Source organism: Mustelus asterias, chromosome 1, assembly GCF_964213995.1.
Source record: "Mustelus asterias chromosome 1, sMusAst1.hap1.1, whole genome shotgun sequence".
In the NCBI taxonomy this organism is placed as follows: Eukaryota; Metazoa; Chordata; class Chondrichthyes; order Carcharhiniformes; family Triakidae; genus Mustelus; species Mustelus asterias.
In genome coordinates, this window is record NC_135801.1 from 33,470,170 (window position 1) to 33,497,298 (window position 27,129).

Genomic DNA, 27,129 nt, shown 5'->3' on the forward strand with positions numbered 1-27,129 from the left:
GTAGCCAACACTGGATGAAAAGAGAGGCTTTGTAAGTAACACTGAGAGCACAGTGATTATATGGCTAGCCACTAGGTCCCTGCAGCCTCATCCTGCGTTCGAACAAGAAGAATGATCTGAGCTTGCAGGGACCTGCAATAGAAATTCTTACCAATCAGTTGCTGATGTCAAGCTGGTTGCTGTACAGTAACCGGTTTCCCGATCTTCGGAACATGAGTCCACTGTGAGAGATGCCGCCTAGTCAAAAAAAAAGTCATGCATGAAGGTTAGCTTTATGTCGCTTGATAATATTCGTAACCATTTCCCACAGAAGCCATTCCAGAGGTTTTGATGTTTGCAATGTAAAAAGGCCTAAACTGCTTTGAATTTTCATATCATTTCTAGTTAATTATGCATGGAAAATTTGAAACAACGGGGGTGAAATTGGTCTATGCTAGCAATGCAAAACTGGCTCTTAGCGAATGAGCAGCCTGTTTCACACTGCAGATGATGAAAATTCTGTCTGGTGTAATAGCAATACTGATTCACTATAAGCTCACTTCACAGAACTATTAAAGATCAATCCAACCAGCAATTCATTTCAGTAAGTCAAATCATTACATTTTAAAAATTGCATGCATTCATGTGAAAAACATGTAAAGGAATAACCTATACTTTCTGTTTAGCTTTACAACTGATTTAAAAGTACTAAAATTATGTTATAAAATGTGCATTTAAAAATTATTTCTAAAATAATGAACGGTGAGAAGGGTTTGTTACTCAGCTAAAATAAAACTGGCGACACTAAAAAGGTAGAACTCGAACAGTTTCTTAATGTCCCTTAATCAAACTTCAACTCTCATGATATTTATGATTTCATACTGCAGTTCAAGCAATACCTCTGAAAATACTGGGGTTGGGATTTTCTGGTCCCCACCTTAAAAGTGAACAGATGTTTTGCTGTGTCGTCAAACTCTCAGTAACGACTGGATGGGTTCCGCTGTGGGCGGGATCGGAAAATGGCAGCCCAGGTATCGTCACTGTGGCTGTGCCATTTGTAAGTAAAGCATGTTTTTTAACACTTATATCTTGATCATTTTTGTGTTTCTTTAAGGATTACTAGAATTGGTGCAGATTTGATTCTGCGTTGGAATATTGTCAATGTTAAATAATGTCATTCTCTGATTGAGAAACTGGAATAGTTCCCTTTGGCCAATAAATACATAGCTATCTGAAAATAAAACCTACTCCAAACACTGCACATTTGGGACCTACTGGCTATAAAGACAAAAAGGTCATCTGGTTCAATGTAAGCAGCCTATCCCGTTCTGGTAGAGAACATAGCGTGTGCTGAAGATTTAATTGAAATCAGCTGGTCTTTTCTTCAAGAAACTGCTCTTCAACTGAAGCCTTTAGTTGTGTTTGTCTAGCATTTAAAGAATTGCATATACAGAGAAAACTATTAACATGACAGTTTTATGTTATATACAGATTGCAAGAATGTTCTACGCTTAAAACTGATTTCTTTCACCACTTATAACTGAAAGTTCACAAGTTCCCTGTGCAATCTCTACAATTTATTTCCCATTACATACCATGTGCTGACACATTTTGTTAGCTCAAACAAGCCTACGTACTGAATAACAGACATTCTATTATTGTAACTGTTTTTTACACCCCAAATTTCTTTTAATTCTTTCAGCGCAGGAACATATTAAGTGTTCTCTAACTAAGATGGAGCGATGTAAATGTCACCTTGAATGACAGCCTGTTACTGATTTAGGGCCTCAGCAATGTAAAGTCAAATTTAGTAGTGAAGGTTCATTAGTTTTTTGTCCATTTGTATCTTCAAGGCTGTTATGTGCTTTCTGCATACTACATTCAATATGAAAGCAGACTTTCAAATCCATGTACATAGTGTAAGAAACTGAAATTCAGCTTGAGACATTTGATGAACAGATCACTGGTGAGGCATTTGATGTTTGGGTTGTGAAATGTAATCAGTCTGAAGCCACGTCTGACTTGCCATAGTCATGTGACTCTCCCATGAGGCAAGCTCACTGTAGGCGGCCATTTCTAGTCAGTTCAATAAAGGCTCTCACTGAAAAGGCAGTGAAGAAGCGGAGCTGTCCTGAAACTTGAAACATGGTGTCTGGAAGTGAAGATAAAAAAGATTTTTGAATCCTGCAAAGGCTGCAGGGAAAGCACAGAGAACCCATGCACAAAGGTTCAGATCTGAAAACAAAAACTGCTGAAACAAGGACAAAGAAATAGCAAACACAGAATGACAAAAGAAAAGCAGAAAAAGTCTGCAACAAAAAATACCAAGTGAATGCATTGTGTGCACTACAGTTTCCAATCCCAGCTCCAGTCGACATGAAATGGGCATAATTGGCAGTTTTCCATTTACTAGCAAAGCTACGAGATTACAACAGACTTAATTAACAAGCCTGAACTGATAACAGCAGCCACACTCCTAACACTGCTGGAGATAGACTTCTATAAATGTGTATACCACGCTAAAACTAACTAAGGAATAGAGAAAAAAGACAGAGATTTTGAAAGCCTTGAATAAACGCTTTGAACCCTGATTGAATGTTCTATATGAACTCTATGACTTCAACACTAGAGTACAAAGTGTGCAAGAAACCATTAAACATTATGTGATGGCAGTAATGTAGCTTGCAGAATCATGTGAATTCATATAGCTGAAAGATTATCTGATTAAAGCTAGATTAACCTTAGGCATGCAGGACCATTTGGTGAGAGCATGTCTACTGAACAATGAAAAACTGATGCTAAAAAAAGTGATAGATGTGTGTCAAAATATGGAAGTCATGAAATGTCAGCTAGAGTATACATATGGCACAGTAGATCAAGAACTACATTATGCTGAGAGGCAATCCCAAGCAAAAAGAGCAGAGTAATCGCAAAGGGCAGGATGCAAATACTGTGGAGGACAGCACATACAGGAAAAGGATTACCCAGCATAGGGAAAGCAGTATTTTAACTGCAAGAATCAGAATAATTTTGCACAGAAGTGTTTGGCTAGAAAGAAGCAAAACAAGCCTATACTGATGCCCCTGGACAAATTTTAGCAGAAGAGTGTAATGAACTATACACGATACAACAGTGTATAGGTGACAAATGGTTTGTGACTGTTACAATGATGTTACAAGTGAAAAAGTATCAGATAAACACTGGTTCGTCATGCAACATGATCTTCACAGATCAGTGAGAATTGGCTCAACATGGCAATCCAAAAATGAAGCCCTCGAAAGTAAGATTGGGGTTAAGATGGCATAATGTACAGCCAGCAAACACAACAGGCAGAAATGGCATGCAAAGAAGTTGTACCTTTGAAAGACTCCTTGAAGAATTAATATGCAGCCATGAAAAAGCATGAAGAACCAGTTAGGGTACAAACCCTCAATTCTCCCAACAGAAGAGAAGCAGCTCTCTGCCCTTGCTGCTGAACCCGCTCCCGAACCCTGCCCCACAATCCCTATTCCACTAAGTTCAGTTTGTAATTGACTTTAAATTCCCCAAACATATTTTATAATGGAAGCCATGCCCGTTGGGAGCTGCTGACCAATCAGAGGCCTGCAACTCTAGTCGGGATGTGGTGGCTGCTGCTGTTAGGACAGCCACCCAAGGCCAAGTATTATTGCTGTATCCCAGGCCACAGGTGAGTGATGTTGAAATGGGGATGGGGGGGCAAGATGTGGGAGGTAGTTCTCAGCAGACTGCCTCCTTTCTTGATGCCAGGTCCCTCAGTCAGGCACTGAGTACAACGCACCGCTAGGTTACAGGAACATAGGATCCGGAGAAAGTCATTTGGCCCTTGGAGCCTGCTGTGCCATTTGATATGATTATGGCTGATCTGGTTAAGTGAGCATTAATTGCAGATCTAATCAGGGTGGAGGCCACCAGATTAAATGCCACCTGCCACCAAACACACATGGAAGAGCGCATTAAATTCTGCCCCCAAACTATTCCCCAAGTCCACAGTTATATAGTAGTTTATTTCCTGAGCAACCTTATTTCATAATATACCTCCATTCTGGAATCACAGCTCATACTTGCAGCATTAGTATGCATTACCTAACAATTCTAAATATTCAATCGGCAATTCATCTGCTTAGGTATTAACTCTCTCAATCTCTTTGAATATTATCCTTTTCTCTGAATATCTGGCTCCTACACAACTTGATATCGGGTGGAAACATAGCTGTTCTATCCTTAATATGGCAGAAGTCCCAACATTGACATTAGAGATAGAGCTGTCCAATTAGAATGAATACCTTTGATCGTTTGCTTTGCTTCTCATTGTTTGGCCGCTTTATTGTCTAGTTTACAAATTCTTTCTTTATCCGAGAATAACTTGTCTTAACTATAAAATTCTTCATTAATTGCTTTCTAAAAGCCAAGGTCTAAAATATCCAGCACATAAGCCTCATTCAGGAGAAGCACCAGGCATAAATAAAAATTAGATGCCAAACTAGTGAAGCTATAACACTGTGGAAGCAGCATGCAATAGACAGAGCTAAGCAATTTCACAACAAATGGATCAGATCCAAGTTTTCTTGTCCAGAAATTTCTTGTCCCAGAAATTAAACAACTCGTGAGAGGAGGAACTTCCACAAATATCCCCATCCTCAATGATGGGAGAAGCCCAGCACATCAGTACAAAAGACAAGGCTGCAACATTAGCAGCCATCTTCATCCAGAAGCAGAGAATGAATGATCCATCTCAGCCTCCTCCTGTTGTCTCCAGCAACAGTCTTCAGACAACTGGATTCACTCCTAGTGATACCAAGAAATGGCTGAAGGCACTGGATACAGCCAAGGCTGTGGGCCCTTTCAGCAACAGGACTTCCTAGTCGAGTTGTTTCAGTACAGCTATCCACGCTGCCACCCACCCAACAATGTGGAAAATTGCCCATGTATGTCCTGCCCACAAAAAGCACGACAAATCCAATCTGGCCAATAACCGCCCCATCAGTCTATTCTTAATCATCTGCAAAGTGATGGAAGGAGACGGTGACAGTGTTATCAAGTGGCACTTACTCAATAAGAACCGATGCACTGATGCTCAGTCTTGGTTCCACCAGTACCACTAAGCTCCAGACCTCATTACAGCCTTGCTTCAAACATGGACAAAAGAGCTGAATTCCAAATGTGAAATCGGAGTGACTGCTCTTGACATGAAGGCCGCATTTAATTGAGTGTGCAATTAAGGAGCAAAATTAAAGTCAATGGGAATCAGTAAAAAAGCTTTTCAATGGTCGAAGTCATACCTAGCACAAAGGAAGATGGTTGTGGTTGTTAGAGGCCTATCATCTCATTCCAGGACATCACTGCAGAAGTTCCCAAGGGTATCACTGCAAAAGTTCCTAAGGGTACTATCCTTGGCTCAAACACCTTCAGCTGCTTCATCAATGACCTTCTCTCCACCATAAGTTCAGAAATGGGGTGTTCGCTGATGATTGCACAATGTTCAGCACTATTCATGATTCCTCAGAAAGTGAAACAGTCTGTGCCTGCATGCAGAAAATCTGGACAGCATTCATGCTTGGGAAGTAACATTCATGCCACACAAGTGCCAGGCAATAACTATCTTCCTGTAACATTCAACCATCAATGAATCCCCCACCATCAGCATTCTGGAGGGTTACTATTGACCAGAAAATTAACTGGATTAGCCATATAAAATCTGTGGTGACAACAGGAGGTCAGAAGCTAGGAATTCTGCAGTGAACAAATCATCTGCTGACTCCCCAAAGCAGCCTGTCCACAGGGCACAAGTACAAGGCACAAGATGGGAGAGTGATAGAATACTTACTACTTGCCTGGATGAGTGTGGCTCCATCAACACTCAAAAAACCTGACAGCATCAGTGTCTTTCTTGATCAGTACCCACTGTCGCTGGATCAAAAACCCAACAGCACTTTGGGTGTACCTACACCTTATGTACTACATCATATCAAGAGGGCCATTAAAGATGGGCAACAAATGCTGGCCTTGTTAGTGATACCCACATCTCACGAACAGCAGAAAAAAGTACTGTTACATTCTTAAAATATTCCAATATAATTGTCAGGCACGACCTGCCTTTTGTAAATGTGAAATAGCTCAGAAATATTGCATTTACTCTTCTTAAAAGCTCTCATTAAAATCCTAGTTTCCTCGACTTGCTTGTTCTATAAATCACACCATCGTGATGCCAGACAGTTTGATCAAGTTTGTCACACAGTATATGCTATATCTACTGCAATTTTTAAAAAAAAGTTTGTCAATAAATGCAATATATTTGGATTTCCCAAAGGCATTCAAAAAGGTCCACACCAAAGGTTAATATGCAGGATAAGGATTCATGGAGTTGGGATGGAACATGGGTGGAGGAGGATTGGTTAATGGGCAGTAAGATTTCAGGATAAATGGGGCATTTTCAAGTTGGTAGATTATAACTAGCGGAATGCTGCAAGGATCAGTGCTGGGACCCCAGCTAATTACAACCTGTATTAATGATTTAAACAGAGACAGAGAGTAATGTATCCAAGTTCGCTAACGATACAAAGCAAGATAGCAATGTAAGCTGTGGGGGGAAACATAGGGGCTGCAGAATACTATAGGCAGGTTAATTAAATGGGCAACAAGACGGCAGATGGTGTGAAGTGTGTGCACATCACTGGTAATAAGAATAGAAAAGTATTTTTTTTTAATGTCTTAAAACTTCTAAATGTTGATGTTCAAACAGACTTGGATGCACCTTTATGCAGAACACAATATTTACATGCAGATACAACAAGCAATTAGGAAAGCAAATGGAAAGGTGGTCTTTATCGTCAGAGGACTGGAGTTTAAGGACAAGGAAGTCTTGGTACAATTGTATAGGGTATTGAATATCATCAAAAAAAGGCAACATGGTTGGAGTGGTCACATTCTAAGGCAAGAAAACTTGCTGAAGGGGGTGACTGAAGAAAGATTCGGGGATGTAGACCAAGAGGGAGAAAGAAAACTTCACAACTTGAAATTAAAAAGGAGAGTACTGGAAGATTGAGAGGTGTGGAAAAATAAGCAGAGCCCTTAGGAAGATCACTGTTGCATACTTGGTACAGTGGAAGGTTCACTAGATTGGTTCCTGTATTGAGATAGTTATCTTATGTTTTGAAGGTGAGTAAATTGGGTCTACACTCTATGGCGTTTAGAAACGCGACAGGTGATCTCACTGAACTATACACAGCTGTGTAGGGGTTTGACTGGCTGGACACAGAGGTTGTCACCCTGGTTGGGTTTCGAGACCACATGGGCACAGCCTCAGGATGAGAAGTCAATTATTTAGGACCAAGATGAGGAAAAATTTATTTTCTTGGTGAGTTGTGAATCTTTAGGATTCTCTACCCCAGAAGATTCTGGATGCTCCATTGTTGAATATACTCAAGGCGGTGATAGATTTTTGATCTGAGGTGGGTAGCACGGTGGCACAGTACTACTGCCTCACAGCGCCAGGGATCTGGGTTCAATTCCAGCCTTGGGTGATTGTGTGAAGTTTGCACGTCCTCCCCGTGTCTGTGTGGGTTTCCTCTGGGTGCTCCAGTTTCCTTCCACAGTCCAAAGATGTGCAAGTTAGGTGCATTGGCCATGCTAAATTGCCCCTCAGTAATGGAGATTAGCAAGGTAAATACATGGGGTTACAGGGATTGTGGATGGGATTGTTGTTGGTGCAGGCTCGATGGGCTGAATGGCCTCCTTCTGCACTGTAGGGCTTCTATGATCTCAGAGGAATTAAGAGGTGTGGGAAATGGAGTTGAGACAGAAGATCAGTCACGAGTGTACTGAATGGCAAGGGGTTATTCGGCCTACTCCCGTTTCTTATTTCTTAAAACACATGTTGTAGCACCAGGTATTATTGTGTTTATGGTAGCTTTGTTGCACAACTCTCTCATAGTTTTGAAAACGTGGACTCGCAATGTGCTTTGCTATGGTGAAACCTTCAGTCTATTCACGTCTTTCTGGGAATATTCAGTCATTGATTTGATTGCCTCTGATCTAATCCTTCCACTTTGAGTTTATGTATTGTTCTCTTGTCAGATTCATGATGCTACCAACATGTTTGCTGTCCTGGACATAGACCTACAAAACTGTTTATTGTTGCCTGTTTACTCTATGCAATGATGACCAATTCCTATCCTTAGGAATCAGCAGCAAGAAGTAACAAGGTTATCAGAGTCTCACAAGTTTAAGTTTGGGGGAAGAAAACACATATTAGATTAGAATTTTTTGAATGGGAATGAAACATTCAAATTATGTATATATATCATATGTTAGATTAAAGTAAAAAATTAAATAGAAATAGGACAAATAGAGAATAGGATGGAAGAGAATATTGGGAATAAGTCAGCTAGTCACAATTAAATTTATTTTTCTATACTTATGCTGCAGACTCATTTTAGCAACAACAAATGACATTTATATCTTCAACCTAGAAAAATATCCAAAGGGACTTTACAAATGCTTAATCAAACACAAATCTCTTGAAGAGCATAGGGGGTGTAGGAGTAGAGTTAAGAGAGAAATCAGGAGGGCAAAAAGGGGACACGAGATTGTTTTGGCAGATAAGAATCCAAAGAGCTTCTACAAATACATAGAGGGCAAAAGAGTAACAAGGGAGAGAGTAGGGCCTCTTCAGGATCAACAAGGTCATCTATGTGCGGATCCACAAGAGATGGGTGAGATCCTAAATGAATATTTCTCATCAGTATTTGCTGTTGAGAAAAGCATGGATGTTAGGGAACTTGGGGAAATAAATAGTGATGTCTTGAGGAGTGTACATATTACAGAGAAGGAGGTGCTGGAAGTCTTAAAGCGCATCAAGGTAGATAAATCCTGATAAATCCTGGGACCTGATGAAGTATATCCCAGGATGTTGTGGGAGGCTAGGGAGGAAATTGCGGGTCCCCTAGCCGAGATATTTGAATCATCGATAGTCACGGGTGAGGTGCCTGAAGATTGGAGAGTGGCAAATGTTGTGCCTTAAAAAGGGCTGCAGGGAAAAGCCTGGGAACTACAGACCAGAGAGCCTCACATCTGTGGTGGGTAAATTGTTGGAAGGTATTTTGAGAAACAGGATCTACAGGCATATAGAGATGCAAAGACTGATTAGGGACAGTCAGCATGGCTTTGTGAGTGGAAAATCATGTCTCACAAATTTAATTGAGTTGTTTTGAAGGGGTAACCAAGAAGGTAGATGAGGGTAGTACAGTTGATGTTGTCCACATGGACTTTAGCAAGGCCTTTGACAAGGTACCGCATGGTAGGTTGTTGCATAAAGTTAAATCTCACGGGATCCAGGGTGAGGTGTCTAAATGGATACAAAATTGGCTTCTTGACAGAAGCCAGAGGGTGGTTGTAGAAAGTTGTTTTTCAAACTGGAGGCCTGTGACCAGCGGTGTGCCTCAGGGATCAGTGCTGGGCCCACTGTTATTTGTCATTTATATCAATGATTTGGATGAGAATATAGGGGGCATGGTTAGTAAGTTTGCAGATGACACCAAGATTGGTGGCATAGTGAACAGTGAAGAAAGGTATCTCTAATTGCAACGGGATCTTGGTCAATTGGGCCAGTGGGCTGACGAATGGCAGATGGAGTTTAATTTAGACAAATGCGAGGTGATGCATTTTGGTGAACCAGGGCAAGACTTACTCAGCTAGTGGTAGGGCGTTGGGGAGAGTTACAGAACAAAGAGATCTAGAGGTACATGTTCATAGCTCCTTGAAAGTGGAGTCACAGGTGGACAGAGTGGTGAAGAAGGCATTCGGCATGCTTGGTTTCATCGGTCAGAACATTGAATACAGGAGTTGGGACGTCTTGTTGAAGTTGTACAAGACGTTGGTAAGGCCACACTTGGAATAGTGTGTGAAATTTTGGTCACCCTATTATAGAAAGGATATTATTAAACTAGAAAGAGTGCAGAAAGGGTTTACTAGGATGCTACCGGGACTTGATGGATTGAGTTATAAGGAGAGGCTGAATAGACTGGGACTTTTTTCTCTGGGGCATAGGAGGCTGAGGGGTGACCTTATAGAGGTCTATAAAATAACGAGGGGCATAAACAAGGTAGATAGTCAATATCTTTTCCCAAAGGTAGGGGAGTCTAAAACTAGAAGGCATACGTTTAAGGTGATAGGGGAGAGATACAAAAGTGTCCAGAGGGGCAATTTTTTCACACAGAGGGTGGTGAGTGTCTGGAACAAGCTACCAGAAGTAGTAGTAGAGGCAGGTACAATTTTATCTTTTAAAAAGCATTTAGATAGTTACCTGGGTACGATGGGTATAGAGGGATATGGGCCAAATGCGGGCAATTGGGATTAGTTTAGGGGTTTTTAAGAAAAAAGGGCAGCATGGACAAGTTGAGCCGAAGGGCCTGTTTCCATGCTGTAAACCTCTTTGACTCTATGACAAATGAACACCAAGCCAAAAGAGGTGACATTAGGATAGCTGACCAAAGTACGGTTAAAGTGATAGGTTTTAAGATATGGAAATGCCGGTGTTGGACTGGGGTAGGCACAGTAAGAAGTCTCACAACACTCGGTTAAAATCTAACAGGTTTATTTGGTAGCACGAGCTTTTGGAGCGCTGCCCCTTCAAATAATGCATTAATTTACATTCCCTATGCATCAGGAACAGCATTTTTACTGTGATATGCTGGAAGGAGTGAATGTTTAACCTGGTGAGTGGGGTGTCATTCTCTTGCACGGTGTTGAGCTTCTTGCGTTTTGTTGGGAGTTGCACTCATCCAGACCACTAGAGAGTATTCCATCAGACTCCAGGCTTGTGCCCTCTAAGGCTGCAGTGAGACGCTTTTCATGATGCTTGAGCAGCTCAGTCACTGTAATATTGGAATGATTTTCCATAAACTATCACCTGAGCTGAGATAGGAAGTTCCTTAGACTTGTTGGTGGCTTAAGAGTTAAACTTGCAACCTAAACTTTAAAAATGTGTTCAGATTGTGGAATATTGTTCTGTGCCTAGAATTTGTGGTGTTCTTCCTGTATTAGATATAACAGATTATAAATAGACACTGCATAATAATCATATGGTTTAGATTTAATTGCATTTGAAAAAAGAGTAACGAGCAGAGCAACACATAAAAAAGGAATGTTTGGTGAACAGTATTTTGGACACTGTGAAGGAGCATAGCAGCAGATTATGGCCACAGCTTCTGGTCTGCCTCCTTAGACAAGCACAAGAGAGGTATTCAAACAAGTTAACTGGCATTCAGTCCTACATTAGCAATATAAAGTAATTGAGTGTCATGTCAAATATCCCAGCAGTGTTACTTGGTACTTAACCTTTGGCACTTTTATTCAAATTGGATACTTTGCTTTGCATATTTTCCCAAGTGCAGCATGTCTTGGAGATGACCCTGATCATCGCTTGTGATTGCTTTTCATACTTCCTGGACCTCCACATAGTTTGGTTGTTCTTTTCTCTATCCTGTCATCTCACACTATACACAATGTTCTAAGCCTCATGAATGAAGGGGACCTTTCTGGGCATTGCCTTGTTCATCAGCGCTTCAAGTTGCACAAGACAATAGCAGTAAGTCTTTTTTGTAGTTCCTAGCAAGTGGTTTAATGAGTGACACAGCACCATTATTGCAAGTTATTTTCCTCTTGGCTGCTATGCATTAGAGGTCACACAACTGAGGTCCAAATATGTGTAATGTATATATCTGTGAATTCACAAAAGAAATATGTTCAAAATAATTAACTCTGATTCAAGGTACATTATGGTTTGATAAAAACAACTTAATGTCCAGGGGTCACCAGGGGACCCAGTTCAGTGAGTTTGCTACTTACCAGTCCAGCCCGTCTAGCAACCACAGTGTGAAACTGTCCATCCGAGACCCTCTTGGTTGTCATCAGCCTGTGTGCCCCACTTCCAAGGTTGAATGAGAATTTCATCTTGCCTTCCACTATTTCCAGTGCCAGGAACTCGGCCTTGTTTCCTGTCTGATTGTCGTAGTTATACATTAACAAGGAGTTTTCTTTAATGGTGGAAAATTTGATATAGATGTAGTTATTGTTTGGATCCAAACTAGGAAACTCCATGTAAGATAGCTCTTCAAATCCGTAACTGTTCAGCTCACAGTATTTCCCAAAGACACCTGAAAGAACAAAATAATCAAAATATTCAGCTTTGTCTTCATTTATTAATAGATTTTATTCCAATTATTCAAAAAAAAAACAAGGGCCGGAATGTAACAGCCGTTCACACCGGCGGGATTTTCTCATCCAGTTGCAGTGAGCGGAGATTTGGTTGGGCGCCAAATTATTCGACTTTGCTGCAGTGGGAGTGTGGCATGAACAGCCAGCAAGATCTCGTTCAAGGAACTGTATTACTGGTAGCTTTGCACGAACTTTGGAAGTCACAAAATAATGTCATCTGTCTTTATCACGCGTGCATTATCCTTATAATGCAACTTAAGTGCCTCTCCCATGGGACGGCATGGTGGCACAGTGGTTTGCACTTCTGTCTCAGTGCCAGGAACCTGGGTTCAATTCCTGGCTTGGGTCACTGTCCATGCAGAGTCTGCGGGCCATATTTTACTATTTTAATTCTAAGTGCTGGGCGGACTTGAAACTGGGAGTGTTTCAGATCCAACTTTTAGACCCGTTCTCAGGTGCCCCCATACGCACTCTGCCTGAAAAAATATCAGCGATTCCAAATCATGCTGCAGAAGCCCGTGGGCGGGGCTTATCACGCCCGAAACCCTGCAGCTCCGATTGGCGCCTCCAACTGCACATGCACAGAAAACAAAATGATAGAATGTGGCTCCCCTGCCACATCCAAAGGGGAGCGGCACGGTAGCACAGTGGTTAGCACTGCTGCTTCACAGTTCCAGGGACCTGGGTTCGATTCCCGGCTCGGGTCACTGTCTGTGTGGAGTTTGCACATTCTCCTCGTGTCTGCGTGGGTTTCCTCCGGGTGCTCCGGTTTCCTCCCACAGTCCAAAGATGTGCGGATTAGGTTGATTGGCCATGCTAAAATTGCCCTTAGTGTCCTTAGATGTGTAGGTTAGAGGGATTAGTGGGTAAATATGTAGGGATATGGGGATAGGGCCTGGGTGGGATTGTGGTTGGTGCAGACTCAATGGGCCGAATGGCCTCTTTCTGCACTGTAGGGTTTCTATGATCCCTCCTGGGCTGGATCCTCCCTCTGACCCCCACAGACATTGCTCCACCCCCACAACATTACTGACCTCCTTTTCCCCCCACCCTCCCACCACCCAGACCGATCACGGCCCCCCCCCCACCCCACCCCCCCACCCCCACCCCCACCCCACCCCCCACCCCACATGCATGCAAATGCATTTAAATGGCCGTTGCACCCGTTTCGGGCGCGGTCCCGATCACAGCCATTTTTGGGCCTTGGTAAAGGGGGACCGGCGCAGAGGCAGGCGCAAACTGCGCTACTCGCCTCATGCCGACTTTACCAAGTTTTTGCACCCAAAAATGGGCGCAACGCGACGGTAAATGTGGGCCCTGCACATTCTCCCTGTGTCTGCGTGGGTTTCCTCCAGATGCTTCAGTTTCCTCCCACAGTCTGAAAGACGTGCTGGTTCGGTGCATTGGCCATGCTAAATTCTCCCTCAGTGCACCAGGACAGCTGCCGGAGTGTGGCGACTGGGGGATTTTCACAGTAATTTCATTGCAGTGTTAATGTAAACCTTGTGACACTAATGAATAAACTTTAAAAGTTTAATGTATGAGACCAAAGTTTCTTGCATAGATGTTAATTTTGACACCCAAAACTTTAGGTGCAGCAGGAGTCAAAGTCAATAGTTTTAAATTAAAGTTTAAAGTTTATTTATTGGTCACAAGTAAGCCTGACATTAACACTGCAATGAAGTTACTGTGAAATTCCCCTAGTCGCAACAGTCCGGCGCCTGTTCGGGTCAGTGCACCTAACCAGCACATCTTTCAGAATATGGGAGGAAGCCGCAGCACCCGGAGGAAACCCACGCAGACATGGGGAGAACGTGCAAACTCCATATAGACAGTGACCCAAGCCGGGAATCGAACCCGGGACCCTGACGCTGTGAGGCAGCAGTGATTGGGTTACTGTGTTACCTTGCTGCCAGTTCTTATAGTGAATTTCTATCATTTCTCCTCCCTAAGACCCACATTGTGATTTTTATATCAAAATGAATGCTCAGAGCCAGTCACATTAAAAACAGAAACGCTCCTATAATTGCAATTTCTTAAATCTGTTGTGCCTAATTGCACAAATGATGGTTTGACTGTTTCAAACTAAGTTTCATAACATCAAGGAGGTAAAGAAGGATTTAAAAGCGGCTGATGATTTTACTTATGCACATCCCTTCAACTTTGATTGTTTCTGCTGATATCTGCCAGTTTTACATCAGTTTTATGTTAGAATATATACTGATGATATTCTCAGGAAATTTCAGCGCAGGTTGCCATTGACAAGTTGAAGGTAGAAACCAGCATAACGTTTGGTGGAAGTCAGATGAAGCAAATTCCAACCCAAAATAGATTAACAAAACCAGCTTCTGGACTAGTCTAGCAGCGGAGGGGCTACTTCATGTACACGTTTGGATAAAGGAGTTATGATCCTCTGCCGTAGTGAAATGAAAACAGAAAATGCTGCAAGTGTATGACTAATCCATCCTTGATGAAGAGAGCTACCTCAAAACTTATCCCATTTTCCTCTTTTCATACACTGCTTGGCCTTCCGCTGTCAGCATTTTGAGTTTTTACATCAGGTTGTTAATGCTTTTCTTATCTCTTCTGCATTTGTGGATTAATACGAGGGAAATGAAAAATTACTATTTTATTTCATTTAATAATTAGTCCTGTAGAATGGTCATACGGACGTGAAATTTTAACTCTGTTTCTCTCTCTACAGATGCCAGACCTGCTGAGTTTATCCAGCGTTTTTTATTTTAATTTCACATTTCCATCATCCATGGTATTGTGATTTTGTTTAAAGGGAAGTAGTAGTTTACTCAGCATCAATAAGAAACACCTTCCCAACATCCAGTGCCAACCCCTACAGACTTCACCAACATTTATAAACTCCTCCAACAGGTAATCACCTGTAAGTTAGATGATGATGCCTTTAATTAGCACTGATGGGAGGGGGTATCTTGTTGCTGACTGTAAGTTCAACTATGTGTATTTAAAAAAGTGTTAACTGTAGTGGTTCCCAACCTTTTCAGTAACACGGCACACCTCAACGAGACAAGCAATTCCACGGCACATCCACCCCCCCCTCAGCCGAATCAATGCTCACAAATGCCACATCCCCCACGGAACTCCAGAACTGGAAGCTGGCCCCCACCGCCAGAAGCACGGCATCCATCCACTACACAGAAGCCAGCAACCAGTCCTCCCTTCACGGTTCACCCGCCAACTGAAACATAATTCCGAGGCAAATTGTGTGCACCCTCTACATTCACTGTATTTAACTGACATAGGTCAATCTGTGCACACGTGCACCAACCCCCAAACCATTTCCGAAGCAGACCCAGAACAGTGATGTTCCGCAGATTAAACCCTCCACCCGAGGAACGAACAACATACACACAGCGACCACTCCCAACCACTCCCCTGCCAACCCAATGTAACTCCTGCATCCCCCGCATACCTTGAATAGGATGTGTGGGTAACAAGACCTGAACCACCCTGTAACAGACAGATTGGGGACACTGCCCAACGAAGCTGTGCAGATTCCCACCAAAATTCCTGGTTGGTGCACCTGGGTGCGCCTCCCAATTCAGCCAAACAACATCCACTTCTACAGCAATGAAGTAAAAGCATCGTCCACATTCCCAACTTTTTTTTTAAACCTTCACAAAGCAAAGGGGGATACTGCACACCAAAGTACAGGGAACTCTGAGAAGCTGCACCCGGGACAATGCAAAACATACTTCAATGTCTGCAAGCTGACAATGGCTATTTGCAAAAGGAGAAGTCAACCCACCAGCCAATCCCCAACCAACGCAGGGGACACACACGGAGACACACCAGAACCACATGCCTGTAAACAACGAGAGTATTGCTCTCCCAGTTCAAAAAAAAAATCCTGATAGCAATGGTTACAAACAAGCCCACACTCCCACCTCTCCAATCTATATCCTCTATTGACCCTCCCCTCAAGCCACTGGCACATCCGCACAAACACAACTGTCAGACCGCACAAATTCCTGACCAACCTGGGAACTGTTCATAAGCGCTGCCCATTACCTCTGCGCCGATCCAGCAGGGACCTCCTGCTACAAGAGAAAGACCCCAAAAAACAAAACACCAGATGCAATCCAACGCGCGGCAGGCAAAAGGCACAACAACCATGAATCAACCCCAATGCAACCAGACGAACCGGAATCGGGTCAAAAATCCAGATTGGAGATGAAATGTAACAGTAGCGCGGCTGAGACAGTGCTCTGCTACAGCTCCAGCTGGCTTCACGAACTGACATCTGCAGCTAATGCCACGTCAACACACACAAGAACAGGTCAATGCTCATCCCCACTTGACTGTTCAAAACCACAAATCCAGCTGCACTGGAGAAGAACATCTCCATGCCCAACTCCTCTCTGTCTCCACAACAATACATCCAGCTCCACCACTGCACAACCTCACCATGCCAGGGCCGGGAGCCTAGCCCACAGCCACAGCAGCAGGCCGTGGCACACCAGTGCACTGCGGCACACCAGTTGAAAACCACCGAACTAGAGTAACTCAAATGCTGAGATTCAGGTGTCAAACTAGTGTTAGATACTGATCTATGTCACTATTTGTCTACTCCATGTACTTCTGACACAAGCACGTTACACCCACACTTATGCCATTAACAGCAGCATGGCATTCAAGTGAATCATGCTGGAAATAAGTGCAACCAGCATGTGCATAGTTTTTCCCCCTAATTTGGCACCAAGAACACTGGCCTCAGCTGACTTTTACAGCTCTTTTGTTACTATTTGTGAAGTGTGAGGAACAAGACATTTATACTTTCATCAGACTGTGTAAAGATTCTTTAAACTATACACGGCAGACTGCAGAGAATGAGATCTAATGAGGGAGGCAAAGTGATTTATTTCAGGAAAAGCAGAGAAATATTAGTGCTAGACTCACTCTCAAAACCCTTTAAAAAATTAAACACTGGGAAAGAATTATCATTAACTTTAATGGCCCTTCATCTGAATTCCACTGATTTTGAAGAAGCAAACAAGGTTGCTAGGAATTGTTCTGGTTGCTATGCATAGAGATTTTATAGATGCATCTGCTTGGCATTCCCAGCAAAATTATAGACTTACTCTAAAAGCATGTGTTTACAATCTCAAGCAGAGGAAATCCTCATGAACAAAGATATAATATTGGTACATATAGCACCCAGAGGTATTCTCGATCCCACAATTTTCTTTGGTCAGTTCTCACTGGAGCAGCAGTTTGGATAAGATACTGAGCCTGATCATGTGAAAGAACTGCAAACATACAGGCCTGAACTTTTACGCAGACAAAGAGGTTCTCCATCTGCACTAAAACGTCAGCGGATACCAAAATCCTTACCTCTGCCATATTCAAAGAGAGGGTGGGGGGTTAGGATGGGTTCAAAATTGCACATCCATGGTTTGCGCAGTTAGCTGCCCACATAATTGGTGCTGCCACCACTCATATTTTGGGTGAGATAGGTGTCTGGAACCTGCAACGTGCAAATTAAATCTGGTCGGAACAGAACGAAACCTTGTACATTTATTTGGATAGACAGGTGTGGTAATATAATCAGGGCCTAGTTTTAAGGCTGATTAAATTGGATATCCTAAATTAAAGAATTGGGCATATTAAAATCAAACACAGTCAAACCTTGGGCAGGCCAGACTTGATGAAAGTCAAATAAACAAAGATACAGGCCCATCAATCACCCATCAAGGATCATTGCACTCTACTGAGACCCAGCAGGAGATCATCGCACCCATTGAAATGCACCGGCCTATTGTTAGAAGCCCAGATCAGGCCAGACTTTCTGTCACCGAGAGTTCCTGCAGTTTCCTTATCTGGCAACAGGTTACATGTAAGCAACACCATGGAGGTGGACACCTGGGGGCGGGCCCCCGTGTCCTGTCAGGCAGACATCAAGAAATCCACTGGATATTGGGACCCCCTCCCGAGACCTCATTGACTGGAAGCCAGAGAAGTTTCTGCAAAGGCAGGCAAGCAGGGGGATAAAGGTACGCATCTCAGACACACCAGCAGCAAAGACTTGACGAGGGAGGTGACCATGACCATCTGGTAGACTGACCAGAGAAGGAAGGAAGGAAGAAGCTGCCATCGAGACTCACCTTCGTGACGACGGATCAGAGGGACTCAGAATCGGGCCTGCAGTTTAACCAAACCATCTTTGCGGATAATATACTTGAATCTGGGGTATCCTCTTGTTTTATTTGGGTAATTTAAGGGTTAATAGTATTATTATTAATAAACTTATTGAATCTTTACTTGTGTTTGTTCTTTGTCTTCTTGCAAATAAAGGCATCGGGGTAAAACTTTTGAGTAAGCAAACTGGTCGAAAGTATCTGAGAATTACAGGTACAACACGGGGTACTCTTTTAAAAAGGTAAGGTGCCCTTTGGTAGAAGTATAACGTCCTTTGGGATTGTTAAAAATAGACATGAATGTGTGTAAACAGTGCATAAATGCATTAAGTTGTCACAGAACTGTCATGCTGTCAACCATCCAAACATTTTGGAACTGCCAAAGATCATTGGAATTGTTAACATTGGGATTCAAATAAAAAAATAGTGGTTTAAAAAAAAAGCTTCCTATTTTACTTGTCTGTTGATATAAGCCTGAGAGTTATCATGTGATTTGTGCTGTATGAATGATTTTATAATCTATCGTTATCATCATGGGGTGCGTGTTGAATGTGCGCAGTTTGGTCAATCGATCAAGTGGTTATAGAATGGAGATATTTGTTTTCATACGAGATCGATTTAAATAATTTAAATGTACTGAAAGTTTTTATCAGTGTTTTTTTTTAAGTAGTGATGTCATCAATAAACACATAACTAACTATTTTATGTCAGCATGGCTCTTAATGTGCGCCCAAAGTGGATACTGTTGACATTGACATGAAGGGGATAAGGATAAAGAATAGTGTTTGGAGCATGGCTTGGCTAGAATTGGCACTAAGCTGGCTTAAGGGCTGTAAAGTTCCATGGGGATGAATGGAGGACATGGATTGATATAGAGGCAAGAAGGGCTGTAGGGTGGGTTGAGGAGTACGAAGGGGTTGGTAGAGCAGCATAAGGAGGCATACGGGTCATGAGGGACCATGAAGGTTGGGTAGAGAGCATTGGGTGTGTGGATCCTTTTGGGAGTGGGTACAGAGGCAAAGGTTTGCATAGAGGGTATGGGATGTGAAAAGGCAGGCCTTAAAAGTCCCAACTTCTTGGCCTCTTTTTCTTGAGTCAGGTCTGCTGAGCCAGAACACTGTGCATCCGACCTGGCAGCAATAATCTGGGCCAAAGTTTGAAATGTTAAGGTTGCTAAAGCATCCTGGTCTGTGACATCTACTGATATTAATTCAGTTTTCACTCATAGTAATTCACTCTAGTCAATTCCTTCATCGTGTTATCAATATACCACAGTTTGAATAAAAATCGTTTAAAAATGTCAGATTCTAGAAAAATAACAATAGGATAAAACTTTTCAACTGTTTTGAATCTTAAGAGATACTATTGTTGGGAGTTTGCTATTAATGGTTTCAATCCTTCAAAAAATTGTGTGCAGCAAAATTCTTTTTTTTTTATAAGCTCTGACATACAATGATCTTAGAAATCTTAGAAACCCTACAGTACAGAAAGAGGCCATTCGGCCCATCGAGTCTGCACCGACCACAATCCCACCCAGGCCCTACCCCACATCCCTACATATTTACCCACTAATCCCTCTAACCAGGACACTAAGGGCAATTTTTTTTAGCATGGCCAATCAACCTAACGTGCACATCTTTGGACTGTGGGAGGAAACCGGAGCACCCGGAGGAAACCCACGCAGACACGAGAAGAATGTGCAAACTCCACACAGACAGTGACCCAAGCCGGGAATCGAACCCAGGTCCCTGGAGCTGTGAAGCAGCAGTGCTAACCACTGTGCTACCGTGCCGCCAACTGTATAACCATGGACAATGCCAACTGCATTATCATGGACAATGAAAACTGTATTACCATGGACAAGGTCAACTGTATTATCATGGACAATGAAAACTGTATACCATGGACAAGGTCAACTGTATTATCATGGACAATGAAAACTGTATTATCATGGACAATGAAAACTGTATACCATGGATAAGGTCAACTGTATTACCATGGACAAGGTCAACTGTATTACCATGGACAAGGTCAACTGTATTATCATGGACAATGAAAACTGTATACCATGGACAAGGTCAACTGTATTATCATGGACAAGGTCAACTGTATTACCATGGACAAGGTCAACTGTATTACCATGGACAAGGTCAACTGTATTATCATGGACAATGAAAACTGTATACCATGAACAAGGTCAACTGTATTACCATGGACAAGGTCAACTGTATTACCATGGACAATGCCAACTGTATTACCATGGACAATGCCAATTGTATTATCATGGACAATGAAAATTGTATTACCATGGACAATGCCAATTGTATTATCATGGACAATGAAAATTGTATTACCATGGACAATGCCAACTGTATTACCATAAACAATGAAAACTGTATTACCATGGACAATGAAGACTGTATTACCATGGACAATGAAGACTGTATTACCACGGACAATGAAAATTGTATTACCATGGACAATGAAGACTGTATTACCATGGACAATGAAAATTGTATTACCATGGACAATGCCAACTGTATTACCATGGACAATGCCAACTGTATTACCATGGACAATGAAAATTGTATTACCATGGACAATGAAGACTGTATTACCATGGACAATGAAGACTGTATTACCATGGACAATGAAAATTGTATTACCATGGACAAGGAAGACTGTATTACCATGGACAATGAAGACTGTATTACCATGGACAATGAAGACTGTATTACCATGGACAATGAAGACTGTATTACCATGGACAATGAAGACTGTATTACCACGGACAATGAAAATTGTATTACCATGGACAATGAAGACTGTATTACCATGGACAATGAAAATTGTATTACCATGGACAATGAAGACTGTATTACCATGGATAATGAAGACTGTATTACCACGGACAATGAAAATTGTATTACCATGGACAATGAAGACTGTATTACCATGGACAATGAAAATTGTATTACCATGGACAATGAAGACTGTATTACCATGGACAATGAAAATTGTATTACCATGGACAATGCCAACTGTATTACCATGGACAATGCCAACTGTATTACCATAGAACATTGAAATAATACAGCACAAACAGGCCCTTCGGCCCACAAGTTGCGCCGGTCATGTCCCTACCTACCTAGGCTTATATATAGGCTTACCTATAACCCTCAATCCTATTAAGTCCCATGTACTCATCCAGAAGTCTCTTAAAAGACCCTATCGAGTTTGCCTCCACCACCACTGACGGCAGCCGATTCCACTCACCCACCACCCTCTAAGTGAAAAACATACCCCTGACATCTCCTCTGTACGTACTCCCCAGCACCTTAAACCTGTGTCATCTCGTAGCAGCGATTTCAGCCCTGGGAAAAAGCCTCCGAGAATCCACCCGACCTATACCTCTCAACATCTTGTACACCTCTATCAGGCCACCTCTCATTCTTCGTCTCTCCAAGGAGAAAAGACCGAGCTCCCTCAGCCTATCCTCATAAGGCATGCCAACCAATCCAGGCAACATCCTTGTAAATCTTCTCTGCACCCTTTCAATCATTTCCACATCCCTCCTGTAATGAGGTGACCAGAATTGAGCACAGTACTCCAAGTGGGGTCTGACGAGGGTCTTATAAAGCTGCATCATTATCTCCCGACTCCTAAACTCAATCCCTCGATTGATGAAGGCCAGCACACCAAACGCCTTCTTAACCACCTCCTCTACCTGCGAGGCCGATTTAAGAGTCCTATGGACCTGGACCCCAAGGTCCTTCTGATCCTCTACACTGCTAAGAGTCTTACCCTTGATATTATACTCCTTCATCCCATTTGACCTGCCAAAATGGACCACTACACATTTATCCAGGTTGAGGTCCATCTGCCACTTCTCCGCCCAGTCTTGCATCCTATCTATGTCACGCTGCAGCTTCTGACATCCCTCCAACCTATCCACAACACCACCAACCTTCGTGTCGTCGGCAAACTTACCAACCCATCCCTCCACTTCCTCATCCAGGTCATTTATGAAAATGACAAACATCAAGGGTCCCAGAACAGATCCCTGGGGCACTCCACTGGTGACCGACCTCCATTCAGAAAAAGACCCGTCTACCACCACTGTCTGCCTTCTGCAGGCAAGCCAGTTCTGAATCCACAAGGCAACAGCCCCTTGGATCCTATGCCCTCTCACTTTCTCAAGAAGTCTTGCATGGGGGACCTTATCGAACGCCTTGGTGAAGTCCATGTAAACCACATCTACCGCTTTTCCTTCGTCAATGTGTTTAGTCACATTTTCAAAGAATTCCACCAGCTTGTAAGGCACGATTTGCCTTTGACAAAGCCGAGCTGACTACTTTTGAGCATACTAAACTTCTCTAAATGTTCATAAATCCTGTCCCTCAGGACCTTCTCCATCAACTTACCAACTACTGAGGTTAGACTCACCGGTCGGTAATTTCCTGGGCTATCCCTATTCCCTTTCTTGAATATAGGAACCACATCCGCAATCCTCCAATCCTCTGGAACCTCTCCCGTCTCCATCGACGACGCAAAGATCATCGCCAGAGGCTCTGCAATCTCTTCCCTCGCCTCCCACAGTAACCTGGGGTACATCCCATCCGGTCCCGGCGACTTATCTATCTTGATGCTATTCAAAATTTCCAACACATCCTCTTTCTTAACATCCACATACTCAATCTTTTCAGTCCGCCTCAATCCTGTAGTACAACTACCCAGGTCTTTTTCCACCATGAATACTGAGGTAAAGTATTCATGAAGCACCTCTGCTATTTCTTCCGGTTCTGTACAGACTTTCTCACCTTCACCTTTTATAGGTCCTATTCCTTCACATCTCATCCTTTTACTCTTCATATATTTATAGAACGCCTTAGGGTTCTCCTTAATCTTACCTGCCAAGGTCTTCTCGTGACCCCTTCTGGCTCTCCTAATTTCTTTCTTAAGTCCCTTCCTACAAGCCGTATACATAGAAACATAGAAAACTACAGCACAAAACAGGTCCTTCGGCCCCACAAGTTGTGCCGAACATATCCCTACCTTTTAGGCCTAACTATAACCCTCCATCCTATTAAGTCCCATGTACTCATCCAGGAGTCTCTTAAAAGACCCTATTGAGTTTGCCTCCACCACCACTGACGGCAGCCGATTCCACTCGTCCACCATCCTCTGTGTGAAAAACTTCCCCCTAACATTTCCCCTGTACCTACCCCCCAGCACCTTAAACCTGTGTCCTCTCGTAGCAGCCATTTCCACCCTGGGAAAAAGCCTCTGAGAGTCCACCCAATCTATGCCTCTCAACATCTTACATACCTCTATTAGGTCTCCTCTCATCCTACGTCTCTCCAAGGAGAAAAGACCGAGCTCCCTCAGCCTATCCTCATAAGGCATGCCACTCAATCCAGGCAACATCCTTGTAAATCTCTTCTGCACCCTTTCAATCTTTTCCACATCCTTCCTGTAATGAGGCGACCAGAACTGAGCACAGTACTCCAAGTGGGGTCTGACGAGGGTCTTATATAGCTGCATCATTATCCCCGGACTCCTAAACTCAGCTAGATCCCGATCATCGCCTAGCTCTCTGAACCTTTTGTATGCTTTCCTTTTCTTTTTGACTAGGTTCAGCGCAGCTTTCGTGCACCATGGTTCCCGTAACCTACCAACACCTCCCTGTCTCATCGGAACGTTGTCATGCAGAACTCCAGACAAACATTCCTTGAAAATCTGCTACCTTACTTCAGTAGTTTTCCTCGAGAATGCCTCCTTTCAATTTACGCCTCTAATCCCCTGCCTGATGGCTTCATATTTCCCCTTAAACACTTTCCTAGCTTGCCTGATCCTATCTCTTTCCAATGCTAGCGTAAAGGAGATAGAGTTATGATCACTATCCCCAAGATGCTCCCCCACCATGGACAATGAAAACTGTATTACCATGGACAATGAAAACTGTACTACCATGGACGATGAAGACTGTATTACCATGGACAATGCCGTCTGTTTTTAACCAATATGGCGTAATGGAAGAAGTCGTGTACCAACGACTGGTCTTTTTGCTTCCACATTTGCCTACTGAGTCATAAAAAAAGCAAGTGATTTCCAAGTTCAAATTTTGTTCAGCGCAGAGTCGTCTGATCTCTGCCGGACAACAGGAGGACAATGCCAACTGTATTACCATGAACAATACCAACTGTATTATCATGGACAGTGAAAACTGTATTACCATGAACAATACCAACTGTATTACCATGGACAATGCCAACTGTATTATCATGGACAGTGAAAACTGTATTACCATGGACAATGCCAACTGTATTACCATGGACAATGCCAACTGTATTACCATGGACAGTGAAAACTGTATGACCATGGAACATTACGCTGCACACTTGCATATTGTATTGATATAGCAAAACATTTACTCTTCTTCTCCAATAATTAAGAGAATATTTAAGTATTGCAATGTTTCATCTCTGAAATTTGGATTGAGAAACGTTAAGAGAAAACTCTGTCCCGTCCCAGCCTCCTCTCGTGTGGAAAGTGTCATATTATACATCACACTTGTGACACTCCAGTGAATGGGCTGCCAAAAACTAATGTTTAACTGTCTCAAATGTTTCTGGAAATTATTGCATGAAAGTTTTGCATGCACACTGCGGTAGTGAAAAGGGCAGAACACAGCTGTCCATTCCTCTGGCCCTGCTGTTTTAAATTATCTACTTCACGAGGTGGCAGCAATCACAACAACAAACTCAAAATCTGCGGTTATGATTTTATTGGCATTTTATAACAAAAGGAAGAACTGTTGAGGCCTCTCGGCCACCTACCAAACTGCCTGGAATCCTAATAATGTCACCCTTGGTCAGAACATGCTGAGAAATTCTAAAGAAGACCGCTGTGCAATGAAAGTTTGAAAGAAAGCTTTCAAATACAGACTTCTACCTTGAAACTAAAGATACATGGTGGTGAATCTCAAAGGCCTTTGATAGAATGCATCCAAGTGAACTTTATCTTTCCTGATTACCAACTTCCAAACCCCAAAAAACCCTAGTCCTTCGAATCCTATTCACAGCCCCTGGCTGTCAAACATCAAACCCTTCCATGTTGCTCAACCTTTCTGAAGCATGTTTTGAGGTTGGTAACATACCCATCTGATTAAAAAAAACCCTCTTCATGTTTGTGTTTCTTTCTCTTTCCTGCCAATAAAGTTTTTGGGCTACCTCCACTCCTTAAAGACATTTCAATTCCTTTACGGTGATAATGGTCCTTTCTAGCCTGTAAACCTCACACACCACTGGCAGATAACTTTGGGCCAACACCTCCTTATACAGGTGTTTCCCACTCTTTTTCTTTATCCCAACCCCCTACCCTCCTCATCCTCGCAATTCTTCTTTCTATCCTGTTTGACTCTTCCTATCCACAATAGCTTTGTCCCTCTCCTTCCCTTCTCATTCCAGCTGTCCTCCTCTTGCCTCTCCCTCATTCCCCCTCTTTCAGCTTGGTATAAGCTCACCCTCTAAACCCAGCTTGAACTGAATACTACACCTGATACCTTCTGTGCAATGCTATGAGAGTTTGACTAATAACCTAGTCAGTATCATAGCAGTGTGTGCATTTCAGGGGTAATTTTCCATTCATGCGATGATCAAACTGGCAATTGAGTATTAGCAGTTGTTTTACACTCTGTTCGACTGCCCTCTGCAGTGATTCCGTGGAAAGAACACTTGGGCAGGGAATGAAATGGTCTGTAAATTTGCTGTTGCCCATGTTGTGTTACCACTGAAGTTAAAGTTGACTCTCATTTAAAGAAATGAGGCAGCTGATACCTGAATGGAGCAGATACAAGTTGTGTAGGTGTTTTGAGATTTTAGAATTGCTATTTATGATGTGTACAAGGTTTGCACAATTTATCTGCCTAATGACTCCATTCAGGCTGTTTAAACCATTTTCCCACAAAAAGATTTAAGGGTTTTCCTTAATCCAATTTCCATGCTTCTTGTGGCATTTCTCACAATGAAATTGCTATATAAATGTAAGTTATTTTGTTGACGAGAGGAGTAACATGGAATTACAATGTCCAAGAAAATGAGCAATATATAACGGCATCCTGGTTACTTGTATCAACTGTTTTCATAAGTAACGATTATTACAATCAATGGTCATTATTTTAAAATGAACAAGATTGTGAATTTCCTGCTAATACATGAGTCAGAAATGAGGAATAAACTTGGGGAACGTAGCCTCTACCTCTATTTCAGTTCTGAAGATGATCCGTCCCATTTGCACCCACACTCACCTTATGCATTATAAAATATTAAATAAGGATTGGAATGTGCAAAGACTGTAATGTAAGCTTGGTGATTTATTACTACTCAGGTTTACTCAGGGGTCAGCATGGACATTTTCTCAGATACTTTCTAGACTAAATTGAGCTTTTTGGAATATACATTATGCTGATTCCTTTCAGCGCAGCCACTTGTCATGGTACATCATGCAACAAATCACTTGCTATAGACTACATTTTTTTGGTGACGATTAAAGTTTTGCTCTAATGATTCAAAAACTCTTGTGCAACAGATCTTAATGCATTCTGTCTGTCATGTATGTATTCCTTACATAATTAATAAAGAAATTGAGAATGGCACAAGGTCCTATGGCAGCTTATACTTTTTTTGCATGCTCATCAAGATAAAGTACATCAATGCTTCGCAGTGGGGCACTTCAGTACCAGTAT

At 42.4% G+C, this 27,129-nt stretch overlaps 1 protein-coding gene across 1 annotated transcript in view; it reads right to left on the minus strand.

Annotated features, from left to right (window-relative positions):
* fat4 (FAT atypical cadherin 4) overlaps window positions 1–27,129 on the minus strand; it is a 323,488-nt gene that overhangs the window by 33,397 nt on the left and 262,962 nt on the right. Inside the window, exons 12-13 of the mRNA XM_078211165.1 lie at window positions 11,845–12,152; window positions 152–237 (exon numbers count right to left, since the gene is read on the minus strand). Coding sequence (XP_078067291.1) covers window positions 152–237; window positions 11,845–12,152 — 394 coding nt within the window. The remainder of the gene's footprint in view (window positions 1–151; window positions 238–11,844; window positions 12,153–27,129) is intronic.